The 18415-nt window shown below is 52.9% G+C and overlaps 9 protein-coding genes across 9 annotated transcripts; 3 read left to right on the forward strand and 6 right to left on the reverse strand.

Annotated features, from left to right (window-relative positions):
- Positions 1-574: 574 nt before the first annotated feature.
- On the reverse strand, positions 575-1454 carry M409DRAFT_68509 (uncharacterized protein; the record flags this gene model as incomplete). Its single annotated transcript, XM_033817872.1, has 3 exons — positions 575-691; positions 755-1046; positions 1114-1454. 3 exons carry the CDS (start codon positions 1452-1454, stop codon positions 575-577), a joined length of 750 nt encoding a protein of 249 aa, XP_033664505.1.
- Positions 1455-2045: 591 nt separating this feature from the next.
- M409DRAFT_68510 (uncharacterized protein) lies at positions 2046-4097 on the reverse strand (the record flags this gene model as incomplete). Its single annotated transcript, XM_033817873.1, has 7 exons — positions 2046-2428; positions 2485-2648; positions 2705-3099; positions 3151-3386; positions 3435-3497; positions 3545-3970; positions 4043-4097. The coding sequence occupies 7 exons, from the start codon at positions 4095-4097 to the stop codon at positions 2046-2048; spliced, it is 1722 nt and encodes a 573-aa protein (XP_033664506.1).
- A 377-nt stretch (positions 4098-4474) lies between these two features.
- M409DRAFT_26225 (uncharacterized protein) lies at positions 4475-5640 on the forward strand (the record flags this gene model as incomplete). Its single annotated transcript, XM_033808012.1, has 3 exons — positions 4475-4558; positions 4609-4876; positions 4931-5640. The coding sequence occupies 3 exons, from the start codon at positions 4475-4477 to the stop codon at positions 5638-5640; spliced, it is 1062 nt and encodes a 353-aa protein (XP_033664507.1).
- A 962-nt stretch (positions 5641-6602) lies between these two features.
- M409DRAFT_26226 (uncharacterized protein) lies at positions 6603-7097 on the reverse strand (the record flags this gene model as incomplete). The annotated part of the gene is made up of 2 exons (XM_033808013.1): positions 6603-6882; positions 6934-7097. The coding sequence occupies 2 exons, from the start codon at positions 7095-7097 to the stop codon at positions 6603-6605; spliced, it is 444 nt and encodes a 147-aa protein (XP_033664508.1).
- A 401-nt stretch (positions 7098-7498) lies between these two features.
- On the reverse strand, positions 7499-8507 carry M409DRAFT_26227 (uncharacterized protein; the record flags this gene model as incomplete). The annotated part of the gene is made up of 3 exons (XM_033808014.1): positions 7499-7929; positions 7989-8355; positions 8412-8507. The coding sequence occupies 3 exons, from the start codon at positions 8505-8507 to the stop codon at positions 7499-7501; spliced, it is 894 nt and encodes a 297-aa protein (XP_033664509.1).
- A 2096-nt stretch (positions 8508-10603) lies between these two features.
- Positions 10604-11972, reverse strand: M409DRAFT_68511 (uncharacterized protein; the record flags this gene model as incomplete). Its single annotated transcript, XM_033817874.1, has 4 exons — positions 10604-10684; positions 10955-11176; positions 11285-11726; positions 11779-11972. 4 exons carry the CDS (start codon positions 11970-11972, stop codon positions 10604-10606), a joined length of 939 nt encoding a protein of 312 aa, XP_033664510.1.
- Positions 11973-12192: 220 nt separating this feature from the next.
- M409DRAFT_68512 (uncharacterized protein) lies at positions 12193-14000 on the forward strand (the record flags this gene model as incomplete). Its single annotated transcript, XM_033817875.1, has 3 exons — positions 12193-12268; positions 12322-12870; positions 12931-14000. The coding sequence occupies 3 exons, from the start codon at positions 12193-12195 to the stop codon at positions 13998-14000; spliced, it is 1695 nt and encodes a 564-aa protein (XP_033664511.1).
- A 126-nt stretch (positions 14001-14126) lies between these two features.
- Positions 14127-15706, reverse strand: M409DRAFT_26231 (uncharacterized protein; the record flags this gene model as incomplete). The annotated part of the gene is made up of 2 exons (XM_033808015.1): positions 14127-15202; positions 15256-15706. The coding sequence occupies 2 exons, from the start codon at positions 15704-15706 to the stop codon at positions 14127-14129; spliced, it is 1527 nt and encodes a 508-aa protein (XP_033664512.1).
- A 743-nt stretch (positions 15707-16449) lies between these two features.
- Positions 16450-17150, forward strand: M409DRAFT_57495 (uncharacterized protein; the record flags this gene model as incomplete). The annotated part of the gene is made up of 2 exons (XM_033813647.1): positions 16450-16630; positions 16948-17150. 2 exons carry the CDS (start codon positions 16450-16452, stop codon positions 17148-17150), a joined length of 384 nt encoding a protein of 127 aa, XP_033664513.1.
- Positions 17151-18415: the final 1265 nt, after the last annotated feature.

The raw sequence follows: 18415 nt of genomic DNA on the forward strand, positions 1-18415 counted from the left end.
CTGCTGTTCCTCTGTGTTGTGAACGGAAGTGTTCGTCACCACCAAGCCATCTTCCTCGAGCTGTCGAATAGCTTCTGATTGCGATTCATTCCGCATCGTTTTCAACAAGATTGAAAGCGGACGAATGCGCCGAAGACCATAGAGTGTAGCCTGGATGAGAGGATGGAAAAGTAGCGAATTGATCAGTGTGAGCGATACCACTGGGCGGAGGCGTGATGAAGCGGCCAAACGATGCGAAGCCTGACCAAAGTGTCCTCTCAGTACAGTGGGGAAATTGGGGATTAATATGTCTGTTCAAGATCTCTGACAGGATCTTTTCGAGCGAGCAAACCAGAGCACAGCTCCACGGGTCTTGGCATCAGCGTAGTATCGGAATAGTTACATGTCAGTAGTTACGAGTGTCAACGAGTTCATTATGGGGCAAAGTCTCAACGAAGAGATACGATTAAGGACGGCATTTAGTGTCTTTCTTGATCAATGCATTTGACAATAGTCAAACAGTCGCACCAGGACAAATGCACCGGCTAACGGCATTGATTGATGCCGAAGTCCCAATACCCCTTTATTATACATTTCACGCCCTATTGACGTACAGACTGGATGCCTCAACCTCTCGAAGCCACATCCGCCACGGACGCTCAGCCGTCAACATTGTCATTGCTGCTGTGTCTTTCGCCTCCCCTTCGGTAAGCTATTTCACGCTGTCACTCTCGCAAAACTCTGCATCTTCGTTGTCACGTCCTCGACTTCTTACGCTATTGAAATGCGCCGCATGCGTCAGTAAAGCAGTCGTTTGTATCGTTGCGTTCTGCTGAGTATATATTGAACGCAATACAGCGTCCATGATGGACTGCCCTTGCGCCGTAAAGCCATGCCCACGCATGAGGGCGATGGAGTGGTCGGGTTGCCGATCATGATCACCAAAGCAAGCTGCTAAACAAGCTCCAAGGCGGGTTGTGCGTATAAGTAAATCATGGCTTTCATTTGGAAGTACGTGATCACTTGCATCAAACACCGGGGATTCACAACCAAGGAACCCGGCCATGCTACAACATTGGTCAGCTAGTGGTCAGGAATCGAGTGGGAGTTCTGCTGCGAGGGATGATGATTTACTGATAAACTGCTCGTAATGGCACACCGTTGACAGTGTACGGCACAACCGCCGGAGCGTGGCTGTGAACTACAGCATTGACTCCCGGAAACCGCTTCATGATCTCGCTGTGAATGCATCTTTCGGAATACCCCTTGGCTGCTGATGCATTGACAGGCTCTGCATTCTCGACGTAATACTCGATCAAATCATCTACAGAAGAGATGACCCCTGGAGCCACGCTGCGAGACATGAAAAATCTTGTGGGATCGTGCGGGTGGCGGACTGAAAGATGGCCATAAGCATCGAGTACACTGCACTGAGTCAGATACGCATGCGAGGCGAGAGGGTGATTTGGCGACATCCGTGCCTATGGTAATGTAGGATATGGCAGCCTGAAATAAACTCTCGAAATGTCTGGCGCAAGGCTGCGGTAGACTCCCCATCCTTGAATCCCATTGCTATTCGAGGTGCCTGCCACCAGTTCGGCGATGGATGCTCGAAACCGAATTTCACAGCGTCTTCGATATTCGTTCATTTGAAATATGAATTTGTTTCGGACAAAAGGGAACAGCCATGCTCACCTCGGGGAGATAGGGTAGCCGGTGATATCGGATCAGCGCCACCCTGTCGTTACCCGGTAGGGTGACGACGCAACGGAAGGCCTAACGGAAGATTCGCAACAGTCAGCAAAGGGGCTCACGACTGGGTTTGTTCGCCGTATGTATCGAAATCTATCCTAATGTCACGTTTCACGTCAGAGGTGCTATGATTACAAATTCCAATGCAATGATCATGACAGCACTGACACAAGGCAGAGGAGTCGCACGTTTAATGACTCCATGGTGTGAACGTGACACGGTATTACATCTATGAGTTGATTTTGGGGCTGCTAATGCAAAAGAATAGCCCAAGGGAGGCATAACTTTGGATCTCAATCTCCCTCTCAGCTCTATCACGGGCGAATGATCGGCAGAGTCAGGAAGTTGTCCTTATCTGGTCCAAAGTGGATGATGTTGAACCCCTGGAAAGTCTGCACTGGTCGATCATTGGGATGATCGTGCGTGTACTGGCCTCTCTGCTCAATATCCTGTGCAGACACCGTCAGTTCTAGAACTTCGCCTTTTTCGATGACCACACTGGTGGGCCAAAGCTCCACGTCTACCGTGTAGACTTCATTGAGAGCGACCGGTAAGACGTCTGTGGACTTGTGGGTGTGCATTGGTATGACGGGATATCTCTTGGCGATGTCGGTTTCGTGATCGCGGTGTCTTTGGGAAACCCGCAAGTAGCCTCTCACGACGGGCTCAGCTTGGCCATTCGCGCCTGTGTAGCAGACTAAATGCATGTCAGATATTGATCTCGCCACGCCGCTGTAAAGATTTGCTACTCACTTTCTTTTCCAGCAACATCAATGTGACGGAGAGCGACAAAGATATCAATGTCAGAGGGCGAAGAGCCATTGTAAGGCGCTAGAGAAATCGAGAGTCGCACTGAGGGATGGCCCGTTATCTCGGTCTGACGAGGGAATGGCTGAGAGCGGAAAGCCAGGTAAGAGCTGGCGAAGTTGTCAGTTTACAATTCTCCTTCAGTATTGTGGAAGCTTCTGCTGACCTGGGAGATCTGTATTGGACCGTTGTCTCGGAAGGGCTCTTCTCCCACGATAGAGAGGAAGGAGGGCCCAGGTACATTTTCGTGTACTGCGTTCGTTCGATAGGCCATGCTGCCTCGGGCCTCCTTGGAAAGCACTCAATCTCTGCCGGCTCATCGTTGACCCCAGGATTGCCTCTCCTTACGCAAAGATCGACGCTGGGCTTCGAGCCCGTAGACCATCCCTCGGTGTCCTGACCCTTGAGGAACGCATCAAGAAACGACTTTTGAAGGCGAATGGCATAGTCTTCGAAGAATGGAGTATCATGCCTTCCGACGATGAAATGCAGGAACTTGTGCTTAGATCCCGCCTTCAAGAAACCAAGAACGCTGCCTCGCAAGTGAAGCGAGCTTGCTCCCTGGAACAGAAGTTAGTAACTTCCTGGATGGTGCATTTCCACCGGACCTACCCAATTAGCGACACTCAGGACAGGGCATTCGATGTTTCCAAGGTCAGTTGTGTCAACGGCATAGACGGGGTCGTCCCGGAAAGGAGCATTCGCAACACGCTCACGCATGTCTCGTCGCTTTGATGCCATCTCAGGAGTCAAGTTCGCCTCTCGGGTACCACCCATACTCCACTCGCGGTCGACATCACGGTTCAAGCCGTATTGGTTTGATCCTATCTGCCGGGGCCACCAACCCCCTGTCGTTCGTCAGCACGTCGCCGGGATACATCAGGCGGGTATCTTACCTATGAAACCATTGCTCATGATTCCACCGTGCCTGGCACACTCATCATAGAAATTGCTGACTCCTGAAATATGATCAGCACGCGACTGACAGAATGAAGGAATAACATACCCTCCCAAGGTAGAATAGCAGAGAGACCCTTTGGTCTCCTCGCAGCAACAAACCACTGGTTCGATGCGTAGTAGCTGACTCCCAATAGTCCGACCTTGCCATTGCTCCACGGTTGTACAGCAGCCCACTCGATGGCGTCTGCAAACCCACAGGCCGTCTCTTCGCTCCACACATTCAACACACCAGGCGAATGTCCAGATCCTCTTTCGTCGACTCGAACAACGACATAGCCATGAGGTACCCAAAATGTCGGATCTGGAGCCTCCCACACTGCGTGTGGCGTCTGCGCAGCTTTTGGAAGCCTGTTGTATGATGCAGGGTTGAACTTGGAGTATGGTATGTCCTTGCCATAGGGACTATACGTCAAGAGTACTGGGTATCGGCCCTGAGCTTTTGGTCTGAAGATGTTCGATCGAGCGACGGGGTCTGCATCGCTGGCATCTCCTTTTGGGGTATTCGGCAGTGGGACGTCCACGTCGATCTCCACCAAGAATTGACCACTCTCGTCGACACGATGGAGGACGTTCGTCGGCATCTCGATGCTGTCAGGCATGATATCCTAATCCCAGAGATCGTTTAATCGTCGTTGGATGTATCGTCGGAAAAAGGTCGTTTCGTAAAGCCTGCTTACAGCTGGCCCCGAAGAATTATATTTACGTGGTGATCCGTTCCGAGGCCGTCGAACGAGCGCCAGAAGGTCATCGTCTGGTAACTTCCACAGCCCTTAACGTCGTGTCGTCAATGGTGACAAAGCAGGAAACCCGCCCGGGTGTGTCTCGGGAGCTCCATTCGAGACCGACCCATCCGCGGTTACATCGGCATCGTGCCCGGGAGCCTCGCCTTGAGTGAATCAGGATAAGATCACCGCCCCTGGTTCTGAAGCTTTCTTCCTTAACCTTGTGCTGTGATCGTATGGCTCTCAACTCTCCAATGGATTCAATCACTGTGGGAACTTGTGAATCTGCCTTGACGCCAGGATTGATTCTTGTGGTTTCCATGTGGTTCCGTCGTGATGTGAGTACAATCACGATGTGGAACGTGCGATGCTGATGAACGGTCCGCAGGAGCAACCAAAGCGAATAGCGATATGGTACACAGGTGTCGGAGCATCGAGCATCGTTGGCTCGTTGGTATCATTCGGGTTCCAATTCTACCACAGCCACTATTTTGCATCGTGGCAGATCATGTTTCTGGTCTTCGGACTAGTCACGATATCGTTCGGAATTGTTGTTATTGTGTTCTTGCCCGACAACCCGGCGACCGCACGCAGGCTGTCACCTGCAGAAAGAGAAGCTGTTGTGAATAGGTTGACGCGCGACCAGAACACTATTGGTATGATCTCAGAGCAAGACAAGATCTCGTCGCCATCGCTAATGCCATCCGTAGAGTCGAAGCAGTGGAAACGATACCAGCTCCAACAGTGCCTTCTGGACCCCCAGACGTGGCTACTGGCCCTTAGTGCGACGGCAGCTGCGATACCAAACGGTGCTGTCTCCAACTTCCAGTCGATCGTCATCCGCAGCCTTGGATATAACAACAAGCAGACCGCGCTGTTGCAGATACCAGGCGGCGTTATAGCCGTGTGTAGTGTCTTATTCGCAGGCTGGTGTGCCTCGCGCTACAACGCACGCGGACTGACTGCAATTCTCTGCTCGACGATAGGAGGCCTGCTCGGAGGAGGACTCCTCGCCTTCTTGCCAGCGAACGAGGTTGCTGGGAGGCTCGTTGGCAACTACATGACACACGTTCTCACTGCCGTGATTCCATGCATCTACTCGTTTGGCGCATCCAACACAGCGGGACACACCAAGAAGGTCACCATGAATGCCATCTTGTTGATGAGCAATTGCCTTGGCAACATCCTCGGTCCATTGACCTTTCGGAACAAGGACGCGCCAGAGTTCGTCCCGGCCAAGACCACGCTTGTCGCTGTGGAGGCTTCGACTATCTTATTGGTGATCGTGTTGCTGGGCCATTACAAGAGGCAGAACTCGAAGAGGGAAGTTTATGCCACTGATCCGGATAGCGAGCAGGCCACCGATGGGGGCTTCGATCGGACCGATGTGGAGAATGTGAGCTTCAGGTATAAGTATTAGGCCTCTGACTAAATGTTTTGCGCATGGTTCGTTCTGCCCGGTGTAGTTCTAGTATTGCTTAAGTACCTGTGACAATCGCTTTTGATGCTGTCAGACGACTTGCAGCCAGAATCGCCGAGCCCAATCACTATTACATATTCATAAGATCGTTGATATTGAATGTGTCATCAGAAATGCCTTCCAAAGATTGATGGTATGACTCGAATAGCATCTGCCAATCGGGTCCGGGCCCATTATCCAGCACAGGTTGGGCATTCCAATCTGTTGTCTGAGCCTTGCTAGTATATCCAGTGTCATGCTGATGATAGGCATCGCCTTGTGGACGATATTCAACTACCGTTTGACCCTCATAAGCGTTTCGGTCATCATTGCCAGTACTGTGTTGTGGATTGTCGAGAAACGGTCCTTCCTGAGGCTGGCCAGGTGGAGAGAGCACTGAAATGGCGTCCTGTCGAAGCGCCGCCAACACAATGCAAGACGTTTCTACAACTCTGTCCAATGCCCGCATAACTCGGCCAGCCTTGCAGGTATGTCGTAAGATCTTCTCCATCGCACGCCTCCCTTTCCGGATGGTGTTTTCCAGAACGTCGAAATCCGACTCTTTTCGAGTCAGTCGGTGTCGGCGAGCAAGGTCATAGAGTACAGATGACTGTCTTGCGAAGTTGAGCTGTACCACAAGTGACCCCAGTAGGACGAGGCAAGAATGAAAGACTGCTTTGTTAGTACGAGTGACAGCCCGACGGCAATGACGACTTACCATATGACGCTGAAAACCACCAGGCTCCAAGTGCTCCAGGCTGATTACTCATTCTGCATATGATGGTCAAAGTCTCTGTTGCTGTATCCCTTAGTCTCTGTAGATTGCAATGTGCGACTCCTAGAAAGTGATCGCTTGCCATGCTCGTGAGCGGACGCTCGCCAGAAGTGCTGGTCATGGCAGCCAGATGCCAGCTCAGACTCGCTCACTCACTGAGCATGCGAACGTGAAGGAATCTTAACCGAATCATGCTGCTCAATCTTTCGAAGATGGGAACCATTTGTCCAAGGGACTCGGGGCGGATGTAATTCGAGTGCCACGGCATGAGTGTGAGCCGGAAAGGTAGATCTTGCTCCCATTTTGACAGCTGTCTATCGATGGAAAGGCTGGTCTCAAGTATTTCTTCCAGCGACGGCGACAAAGCTTGCTCACAGTTGTCTGCGTAGGTGGTAGATAGAAGAGTGCCGAGGATGGTGTAGAGTTGTCTTGACACTGTCAGCGGGATATGATCGACTCCCGATTTTACGGCAACTTACATAGTCGCTTTGAAGAAGCACACTGTACTGTTACGTGGTGCTTCAACGGCCTCGGGAGAAGTTACTGCAGATGGAGATGTAGAGAGGGCATCAAGATTTGCCTCCAGTGGGATTGTGTTGCACGAAGAGCGCTTCGATATGGCTTGCGGCCAGCCGAAAGTCATGCTGATCACTCTGCAGACCTTTCGTCAGCACAGTTTCCGTCATTAAGCCCATACCGGAGGAGAAGCTGGAGCGAGCACGTACTTGTCAAGAATGACACAGCCAATCCATGTCCGCTTCCTCACTTCACGTTCTCGTGGACTAAGTGGGATTGATGGAGCTTGAACGTGTAGTCCAAGCTGGATCGCCAGTCGCAATGCACGAGCGTGGAGAGCGCTGGTTTCTTCGCCGTCCCTCGTGCCCTGGCGATATTGGCACAGAAATAACAGGCATTGTACTTTCCCAGTCAGCTATAACCCTTCCCCAGCACGTCATTTGCAAACCAGTCAGCATACCTGTTTCAATGCTGCATTGATCAGGCGTTGAACGATTCACGAGCAGAAGCGCTCGGCCAAAGAAGATCTCAGATCTCAGATCTGGAACCAGCCTGCTCAATGGCGTCGTCCTCGGGAGGTACATCATCCACGCGGGCGGCAGTGGCAAAGATGGCGTTGAGCAGGCACAAGAATGATATTCGCATGCCTGAATAGCCGGCGGATCTCGCTTCGGCGAAACGTTGTCGCAAATGAGTCTCGTCGACGAACGGAAATAAAAGGCCAGTGGTTGTGAAGAACTCATCAAGTAGCCGAGACGTCAGTCGGTCATGCGGTAAGACCAAGGGGTCCACTGGGGTATCTGTTGAAAGGCCCCTGATCGGGGGTCCAGGTGACGGAGTCCTCGAAATGAGCGGTTCGCCGTCTCGAATGTTGGGTTGCGGGCCACGCCACTTCCAATTGCTGACCACATCCAGGGCAGTCGATACCGTCCGAATGAAGGTAACATTCGAGGAAGGGCCTGATACCGGCAGGTTCAGTACAAATTGCATTCGAAAGCTTCAGGGGAGTAACACTCACCAAAGAAGTACGCCGGAGCCACGGAGTTTCCTCCAGTGGAAGCGAGGACGTCAATGGTCAACTCCAACGGTGTTCCCAATTGCTGCTCTCGGAGATCAACGAGCATGGCACGAGGGACAGCGGTGTTAGCATGGTAGAAACCGCTTTGATCGACTGGGCTGCGCGGACGAGAGACTGTCTGTGGGCGAGAAGAGTGGTCTTGCGTAGATCTTTGTGGGTCTACCAGCTGGCGAAGCATGTCCTCAACCGCCCCCAATCGGGACTCGTACATGCTGAGAGGGTCATTAACATTTTGAGGAGGCTGCTCGTACGAGCAAGTCAGCCCAAGCTGCGTACATGGAGCGCACACAGGTCTAACACCGTCGCACTACCAGGCAAAGAAGTCAGCCAGGTCTGTGATATGTCCAGACTCGTGTTACGTACGCGGGTCTTCCGTCGGCGGCATGACGTGCAGGCCAGGCCAACTCGTTGACGCTTGTATGCCGGACGGCCAGAATCGTGCGTCGGTGAGTGCGACATGTTGTGGTGCAGGCGTGATAGGCATGGTCTCGTTGATGGCAAGAGAGATGAAAACACAAACAGAGGTCGGGTGGGACATGACGATCTGCTCAGTCAGCTTCAGCCTTCCGCTCAGCCCGAGCCAAACCAACCCTTTCTCCCCGATTGCCGGAACTCTATATAACAAGGTGCAAAGCAAGGTTGGGTCGCTCTCAAAGTTCCTCACTCAACCAAAGTCTCGAACTCTCCCGCCCAATCGCCGAACAGTCCGTCGAACTGCGTGTCAAAGTTCCAGCTCCCGTTGATCCAATCCAAGCTGGTCGCGTCAAAGCTGTTGTCCGGCACAGGATTGATTGAGCTCTCCAAAGCTTGCAACAAGCTGACGACGACACGAGAGAAGTGTTGCAGCGGGTGCTTCTGCAATAGTGCTGCGATTGGAATAGATGCTTCTTTGAATCGATGCTGCTCCTCGGAGTCTGGATACATGCTCAGAACCTTAAGGCCAACGATGACCGTAAAGGTAAGGAGAAGGACTTCGTAGGTCGGAGACCATGGGAAGTACCGACTATATGCGTCTGAATGGGAAACGTATTCGAATAGCTCATACTCGGTTCGCAGGATGTGGCCTGGTAGGCAGGCTACCAATTCGTTCTGGTTGAGGTCGCGGGTGGAGCGCAGTAGGCGCACCAGGATTATTGCTAGCTGCCATATTTTTGACAGAAGCAACTGTACCTTTAAATGAATGCGTTGCAAGGAGGTTTCGTGGACACATTGCCGATCGTAATGTGCATTCCACTTGGCAAACCATTCGTCCAGAGCAATGTCAAGTTCATGAACCGTGGGCAAGTCGGCGAGCGGCCGTAAACGTAGACTAGCGGAAAAGTCGAATACTTCAAGGCTGGCACAGAAGAAGATGTCTGATGGATGTGAGTACCTGCGCTGGGCAAATTTCTCGAGAGAGCTGGAGTCCAGTCGTTCGCATCGTGGCCAACGTGCCCCTCCTATGGCGAGAGCACGGTCGAAGTACACTACAAAGAGCCACAGACGAGCGTACTGGCTGTCTGCTCGTGAGCATTCATTGGGAGATGATAACACAGTCTCCATCGAAACCTGCAGCCGGAGGTCAAGAGCCATCTGGTGGGCGTGACCAAGAGCAAACCACATCTTTTCCGAGTGCACCGCCAGAAGAAGCATGGCCTCGAGCCCGTCAAGAGAGCAGGGATTTTCGAAGAGTGTGTGAGCCGCAAGCCCTCTCACTTCCCACTCCAAGGTCCTGTCACCGGACAAGTCCTGTCTTGCCGCCAGCCAGAGAATGACGTTCAATGTCAGAGGGTAGAGCTCACTGATGGACTCGTACGTATCCAATACGGGATCAAAGATTGGCGTAGCGGTGTTACATTGCTGCATGAATTCCCCAAACAGTCTCCGCGCATCAGGCTCGTCGACGAGGTTCATCTTGACCACACTGTTACTGCCGTACTCCTCGCGGTTCCACTTCGATTGGTTCCACGGGTTCCAGCCTGCTCTGTTTCGCTGGGGTTGACCATTTGGAGAAGGGTGAATCATGACATGGACAGCAGTGACAGGTACTTCCAGATCATCAGGCGAGAGCACCTCAGTGTCTTGGGTGACTTTCTTCGTTGCCAAGCACTCTGGCGTTGCATGTTTCTGCCCTGCGATGTTCTTGGATAGCGGTGATGATTGGGCGATCTGTGACTTAAGAGTGCGGACTTCGGCAGCCAGCGACTCGATCTGGCGAGTTCGTGTAGAGGGTCCACCTTGGCTATGATTTGACGTCGTGGGGTTTCGTCGCTTCCCTGCACCCACGTCGTAGAAACAGGCAGCACCGGAATGCCGACAACGCTGGCACGGCTCCTGGCCATCGCACCTTGATTTTTGTCTACGGCACACCCGGCAGGCCTTATATCGCCGCTTTTCCGACGGGGATTTGCCGCTTACTGAATACGCATCTGCATCGTGCTCCATTGGCTCCAAGACTCGTGTGACAAGTATATTGATAGCGACGAGTGGTGTGGTAAAGCGAGCTGGGGAAGAAGGAAAATAGCCCTCCCCAGATGTTCCAATCCTTCCTCGTATGCTTCGTAACAAGCTCAGCCCTAGCCGCACGGGCAGTGAACGGGATTCGGAGCAGAAAGTCCGTGAATGCCGGCATCACAGCCTTGTGTGCAGCCTCTTGCCTGCGAGACTCAAGATGCACATGTATCACTGCTAGCAGGGGGAAAGACGATATATAGTACTTAGATTCATCGATGGAGCTTCGTCTTGCTCTGGCTGGCATTTCGACGCTTGGTTTTAGCATTTCTTAGGCTGGGGCTCTCATGTCTTGCTCAATGAGCATGCTCAACTTCAAACGCTCTCCCTTTCCCACTGTGCCCATCGTTCAAAGACGAAACAGAAGCATGCCTCGCCGCAAAATTCATCAAGCCCGCGTTAGTCAAATGCCTCACCATGCCCTGCCTCCCCTCACGATGTGTCTCAAGACCCATATGCACACTCCTAACGCTATCCCGAAACACATACTCGTAAAACCCCGCACCCAGCAGATAAGCCGGGATGTTTACCAGAATTGGGATCCAAGCGAAATTCTTATAAGTGAAAGCCTCAGATCCGAAGAAGATTGCCGTGACGATGCGAGGCCCCAGATCGCGAGCGCTGTTCATGGAGAGAGACTGTGATCCGAAGCCCCAGATTATGACGGCGAAAGCCAGGCCTATGGTGTATGGGAGGGAGACGGGCGTTCAGAAGGGGTTGGAAAGGTCGACGCAGGACCAGATGACCATGGATAGGAGTGCTGAGCCGACAAACTCTGGCAACACTAGGTAGCCGAGATTCGTCTGGTCTTCTGGTGGGAATGGGCATAGAATCCCGCCAGCACCGCCATTGTACACGGCACTCCCAGACTTGGCGATCTCGGCCGCTTTCACGGTTTGGATTTGAGGCCAGTAGCAACCCACGAGAACAATACCGGCCATGAACGCTCCAAAGATCTGGCTGAGGATGAAGAGTGGGACTTTTCTCCACGGGAAGCCTCCCCACACTGCGAAGCAAAGTGTGACGGCTGGGTTGAAGTGTCCACCGGAGACGGGAGCGCATACAGTGATGGCGAGTGCTATGCCGACGCCGAATGCCAGGCCGACTTGAAACAGTGAGCCGAAGAGAGTGACTATGGGTGAGATTATGTTGAGGTTGATGGCTGCGATGGAGGCGAAGCCTGGGAAGCTGGGAGAAGCCCATCAGCCAGATGTTTATCAACGTATTTACTACCCCATACACATATATGAAGACCCCCACAGCTTCTGCAATGCACTCTCTCAAAGGCTGGGGTCGTCTGTACTCAAAGTCCAGTCTGCGTTGGCTTACAGGAGGTCGGAGAACGACATGCCGACTGCTGTACTGCTGCAATGCATTCTTGTAGTCCGATTCCAGGTCTCGTGCAACACCGCTCGTACTGGCTTCGGCTTGCATTTTGGTTCTGCTGATGATTGGAAAGGGCTGGGAAGTGGCGAGACGACGTTGGGCTGCTGCTTTTCTTCGTCACGACCCCGGAATGCCGTCTCGGAAAGTTTGTCGGGATGCCGGGCAGGAACGACCGGCTCGGTGTTGATACTCAAATAGCAAGTACCTCGAAGTTAACCAAATCCAAGCTTTCTGTCCGTGGGCGGTGTAAATCGCCCGAAGAAATGTCATGTCCGGAATCTACAGACATCCAGATCGACCAAAAGTCGAAATCCCAGATCTCGACCTGTTGACTTTCCTCTTTGGTATCGTTGTATTCGCCAAAGACGAGGTCTCTCACTGATTCAGCTTCTTCTAGACTCAACACATTGCCTGGCAGAAGACGACACGGTGCTCCATATTGCAGCTGAAGATCCAAGCCGAAGCCTATCCAAAAGGGAACTCCGTCAAAATGCAAAGAGCGTTGCGTACGCTCTCAGGTCTCGATACGAAGTTGGAGCAAATGGGAAAGGAAAAGATGTTGCTACTGTCATCAGCAGCGGCCAGCCACTATTACCAGCGGCATTCTTCGGTGTCATTGCTGCAGGAGGTATCTATTCAAGCGCTCACTCGACGGCTACTGTCGAAGAGTTGGTCCGTCAATTGCAAACTAGTGAGTCGAGAGTACTCATCTGCAGTGACGATACTGTAGAAGTTGCTGGTCGAGCTGCAGAGATTGCAGGTCTTCCACGAGGAAACATACTGCTGATCGGGTCGACGCCGACGTGGGCCCTTCGATGTCTTGACAACCATGAGAATTTGCTTGGCCGGGGCAGCCTTGCCTGGGACCCCATCACGGATAGGGGAGCATTGGAAAGAAGCCTAATCGTCGTTGTCTGGTCATCAGGAACAACGGGAGTTCCAAAAGGTGCGGCACGAGTACAGGAAAGCTGACTGAAGGAAGATGCTAATGACCAGTCTACTGCAGGCGTTAAGCTATCTCATCGAAATCTCGTCTCTCAAGCATACATCACACATCTCCTCGGACGAGAGCGTGCAGACCGGCAGATTGCCGACGGGACATTCGTCCCGTATGAGCAGCGCAGCCTCGCCCATCTGCCAGCAAGCCACATAGCAGGGCTCTTCGGCTACTTCATCTCGAACTTCTACGCCGGGGCCTTGACCGTGTGGATGCAGAAGTATGAATGGAGAGCGTTTTTACGGTATATCGAGAAGTACCAAATCACCCAGCTGTTCACGGTGCCAAGTATTTGGCAGAGGATAGCCAAATCTCCGGATGTAAAGGGCCAATTCGCCAGTTTGCGAATTGCACAAAGTGGGTCCGCCCCTTTCGAATCTAGCCTTCAAAAGACAGCTAGTACACGTCTGCGAATGGCTGAGGGAGGCTTGATCGCGCCGACTTGGGGCTTGAGTGAGACTACTGGAGCCGTGACATTGTCTCAAAGTTACGAGACGAGCGAAGTAGGAACTGTGGGGACGATCTTGCCAGGACTGGAGGTGAGACTATTGGACGAGGATCATCGAGATGTGCGAGATGGGCAGGCTGGAGAACTTCTCGTCCGTGGGCCGACAGTCACCCAAGGGTACTTCAACAACGACCAGGCGACCCAAGACGCCTTCCACCAAGACTGGTTCCAGACGGGCGATATTGCGGTCCGGAAAGGCGGCAAGCTCATCATGGTGGACAGGAAGAAGGAGCTGTTGAAGTACAAGGCGAAACAGATAGCTCCGGCGGAACTTGAGAATCTGCTGTGTGCCCACGAGGGCATTGCTGAAGCAGCAGTGGTAGGTATTGCGTCTCCCGAGGATCCGAGTTCTGACCTTCCGCGAGCATACATTGTTCCAGCCTCCGCCAATCTGGCGGCTGAGGAAGTGCATGCGTACGTGAATGGTCGAGTGGCAAGTCATAAGCGACTGCGTGGTGGAATCGTCTTTGTGAGGGAGATCCGGAAGAGTGCGATTGGTAAGGTTCTGAGGAAGGAGCTCCAGCAGAGGGCGAGGAGAGAGACGAGCCGTGTAGTGGAATCGAAGCTGTAGTGTTTCGCCACCCTTTCGATGCGAGTCCATCAGGTAAAGCTTGGTTAATCGTCATCGCACAATGGGACGAGGACTTGTCACATAAAAGTGGCATCTGGAACATGGGTGAATGCCTAAAGCCTAGGACTACTCCATCTTCGGCTCTTCAGTCGAGCTATCTCTACCCTTTTCGACAATATTCTCGAGACTATCACTAGGCTCAAGGCCCATTTGTCGAGTGTCGTAACCGTTCTGCTCAAGGTAGGTCCTGAATTTGGCATCCTCCTCATCGATGGTATCTTGACCAATGTGTGGGAGCAAGAACAGAGCCAGTCCCGAGCTGAGCACACACAGTGCAGAAGAGATCAAGAACGGATACTGGCCTGCCTTGACGACATCTCCGGCATTGTAGTAGTTGTTGTACATAAGGATGAGCGTCTTGCTGCCGACGAATGCACCAATCTTGCCAGAGGCGGCGGCGATGCCGTAATATTTCCCCCTCACGGCTGTTGCTGACGTCTTTGAAGCAATCAAGCCAATGTTGTTACCAGGACCCATCTCTCCGAGGGCGATGAAGATGCCGTAGACGACGACGAATCCGCCGACATACTCCGGCTTTGCAAGGTAGGAGTATGTTCCAGCCATGATGAAGCCAACCATGGCCTGAACGAAGACCGTATAGCCGAGAGCGTTGCGTGGTCCCCACCAGTCGCTAGTGAAAGCTCCAATGATACATCCTGGCATGTAGAATAGGTTGAGGAGAGTGTTCCAGCCGAATGAGACCCATAGCTTGTCTTGGGTGCCGAGCAAGTTGGTCAACAACTGCGAGCTGAGCAGGCCGAATGAGTACGAGCTGAAGTCGTAGATGAACCAGATAGCGGCTACTACGAGAAGGCGGAACCAGTAGAACTTGATGCACAAAGCCCACGGCGTCTTTGCGTGTCTCATCGTTCCTCGTCTGAAGGACTCAGGCTCGTTCAACTTCCATCGGAAGTAAAGCAGGGAGAGGGGTGGGATAATGCCCAGTCCCAGCATGATCCGCCATGCGGCTCGCAAGTGGCTTTGAGTGGTAATAAGGACGATGATCATGGGGACGAAGGCGCCCACCACAAAGCCGAAGTCGATTTGGACATTGGTAAAGAGGCAGAACCAGCGGTTGCGGATGCCAGATTTGAGTTCGCCGGTGGACTCTGCACAAGCCACACTTCCTGCTGGATATTCACCTGGACGTAGCAGTTAGAAATAAATGTGACTTAGGGATAATAGCAGTACATACCACCAATGCCAATGCCCAAGAAGAAGCGATAGGCGGTCAAGGCTGCGAACAGACCGTAGATGGATCCACCCGCGCCGTACGAGGCTGTACAAAGAATGGCGAAGATGAAGAGGATGATGGTCGAGATGAAGAGAGACCACTTCCGGCTCCAGTGATCGCTCGTGAAGCCAAAGACCAGCTGTCCGACGACGGTGCCGACGAAGGTGATGCTGCTCACGTTGCTGACGGCGGAGGATGCCGTGTATTCTTTCTTGTACAGCGTCTCGAGGATGGTGCTCACGCTGCCGATGACGTTGTTGAGGTAGCCGTCGCTGAAGAGGCCCGCGCCGCACGCAAAGACGGGCATCAGTCGCTGGCCGAACGTCTTGGGCGTGTCGACGACTGACTCGCGGCGTGGCTCGATCTCAGCCTCGGCAGGCTCACGGGCGCCGATGTGCTTGTCGACCGGCATCTTGGCAGTAGCTGTTGACGTTCAGCCGGGAAGAATATTGGAGGTCGATTGACACCAGGAAGGCTCGACGGAGGGTTCCTGCTATGGTTTAATAGATGTCTCGGCTAGATAAAGGCACGATTGGAAGGGTCCATGGGTGTCACTAGGGAAGGTGCTCGCCTGACGCTTGGGGAGGACTAGCCGGCTATCGGCACCCAGCGAACCGGTTCAACCACCTGTTGCGGCGGGGCGGCCGATCGGGGGAGCCCTGAGTGTCATGACATCCATAGATACCGTCTTCTTCGGGGATGTTGAAGCGATGGTGGTAGACATCTGCCGCACGATCGGGTTGGAAAAGTGTCAGTGCACACGCGGCATGCATCGTGGCAAGTGTGAAGTCGAGTGCGCGTGGAGAGATAAGCGCGCCAAGCCTCACAAGCTTTGACAAGCACTGCACGGGCCGCTGAAGGTTCTTGGCGATTTTCTTCGTGGTGTCCACGCTGACGCAACGTGGTGAGATCTCGACACGTCAACACCAAAATATATACCCGTATGACGAACCACATCTCGACGTCGATGCACGTGGCCGAAAAAGCGACTTTTCGATGCTATCGAGACCGCAACAACCGATCCGATCGATACAATTAATGCGGCCCGAACGATGAGGCTGAACAATCTTCGAGACAGGCGTGGATGGACTGCTAAACGATGACACGTGCTCAAGAAAAGTTGGACTCGACGTAGACGATGATCAAGAGGGCAAGATGCCGTGGCGGCTAGAAATCGCCGCTTCCTGCACTTGTTTTCTGCTTGCTGTTCAATGCCTCCTCACATACGAATTCGAACCCACCCTCGAACGAAGCGACGAAGGCGCTGGATTCGTTATTAGTATCGACCAAGCAATGAGGCGACCCCTAAAAGAACAATGGCACCCACTGTCCCCGCGTGAGCGGGTACAGCGATGCTTAAGACAAGAGCTGAGACGTCCAGCCTTCGAAATGCGATAGCAGCTGTCGTTGGTCGCGGCGGACATCAAGACGGAGGGGCTTAGAATATGTGGGAAGAGCTGCGCAACGGGATGCCCGCACAGATGAGAAGCCTAAGCGCCAATTGCCACGGCAATGCATACACATTCTTGGCCAGTCTACGAATCGTCCGAATGATTCTTGGTCTTGCTCGGGCCATGACTTAGTCTTGCATGTGAGCTGGTAAGAGATCGCTGAAAAGACAACTCAAATCCAATATCTCCATTTTCCGATCAGATATCGCCCTTCGCCCAGGCTACCTGCGCCTCGACATGCACATCGAGCCCTCGTACGCTTTCTACGGTAGACCTGGCGGCGATTCCTCGGCGTCCCATCTGCCAGACAACAACGGCATATCTGCTTCACGAAGTTTGGGAGCAGGGCTCATGCAGCAGCAGAGTCAAGTCGTCACTATTGGGCAGAGACCTCGGCTTGTTTGAATTGAAGCATCCATACTCCTTGCAACATTACGACAACTGGTAAGTATGATACGCCTGTTTTCCCTGGCTGGTACAAGTTGCCACGCAGATGACATCGCCTCGAATGCGAAATGAAGAAACTCGTCGAGTCTGAATAATATCTCGAGCTTGCTCTCCCTTCAAGGCTGCTTTCCCTCCTCAATCCCATCCTTGATATGCGGACATCATGATTCTCCCGGCGATCAAGGTAACGTTCGGAGAAGTCAGCAAGCCGCACCATCAACGACAACGGACACAGACGATGGCAAGCGCTGTTTGAACACTTTTGTCTCTGGAGCCACCACCATGCCAGGGGCTCGAGGAGCCATGTAGGGTGCCAGCTGCGGTCCCAAATGCCCACTAGTAACCCATTTTGCCGGCAAGTTCACCGCTGCCGGTCAAGCTGATCCCAGGCCGACGAATAAAGGAGCAGGCGTACAAGACGAACGACTCCAAGGGACTTGTGTCTCCCAGGTCGATGCGTGACTTAACCGACCAAAGGACAGTCGCGAGGACCTCGATCGAGATGTTGTCAAATCTAGGGTGGCGGAATCGTACGAGGCATCAAGTACCGCTGCGAAGTTGCAGGAGACACAGAGGACGGATATGCTGACCGTGGAGAACCATGGGCAGATGTGCAAGCGGAGGAAGGTCGGATTGAACAAGACACCGTTCTCTCCGCCAGCTGCGGCATGTCGTCGACTACCCGGGGGGTGCAGTCCTTCTAACCTTTGAAACCCTGGTCCAGGATGAAGGTATGGGTCCGTTGGTTGAACGTTATCCCCGATGTCAAAAGGCCGTTGCCATCGCGAGGCTGAACAAGCAGAGGAGAAATGAGTATGAACCTACCTGCTTTCCCCGCGTGGCTTCGTAATCTCGATCGTAGGCCTCCTATATTTGAGTCTTCACTCCGCTGATGAGGATCTGGGCCAAACGCACCTCATACGTGAGTCGGAGTACCTTAAGGCCGATCTGCTCCTCGGAAACGGTTATTAAGCCTTCTTTCCGTGTCCGACTGTCCGGATCCTGTGATCCTCGCTGAATGGCCCTACCGCTCGCGGCAGCCCTCAAATCTCTCGCAGCATGAGAGCTACGAGCTCTAACTTCTTCTCGTATCGCCTCGTCGTATACATCGATTAGTTAGTGGAGTGGCTGGAACGCGGCACCTGGATACTGCCATGAGAATAAAGATATATATGTTCACAATAAGAGCGAAGCAGGTGGGTAGGCAGATTTGTCAATACTCA

This window comes from Zasmidium cellare (assembly GCF_010093935.1).
Source record: "Zasmidium cellare ATCC 36951 unplaced genomic scaffold M409scaffold_30, whole genome shotgun sequence".
Taxonomy (NCBI): Eukaryota; Fungi; Ascomycota; class Dothideomycetes; order Mycosphaerellales; family Mycosphaerellaceae; genus Zasmidium; species Zasmidium cellare.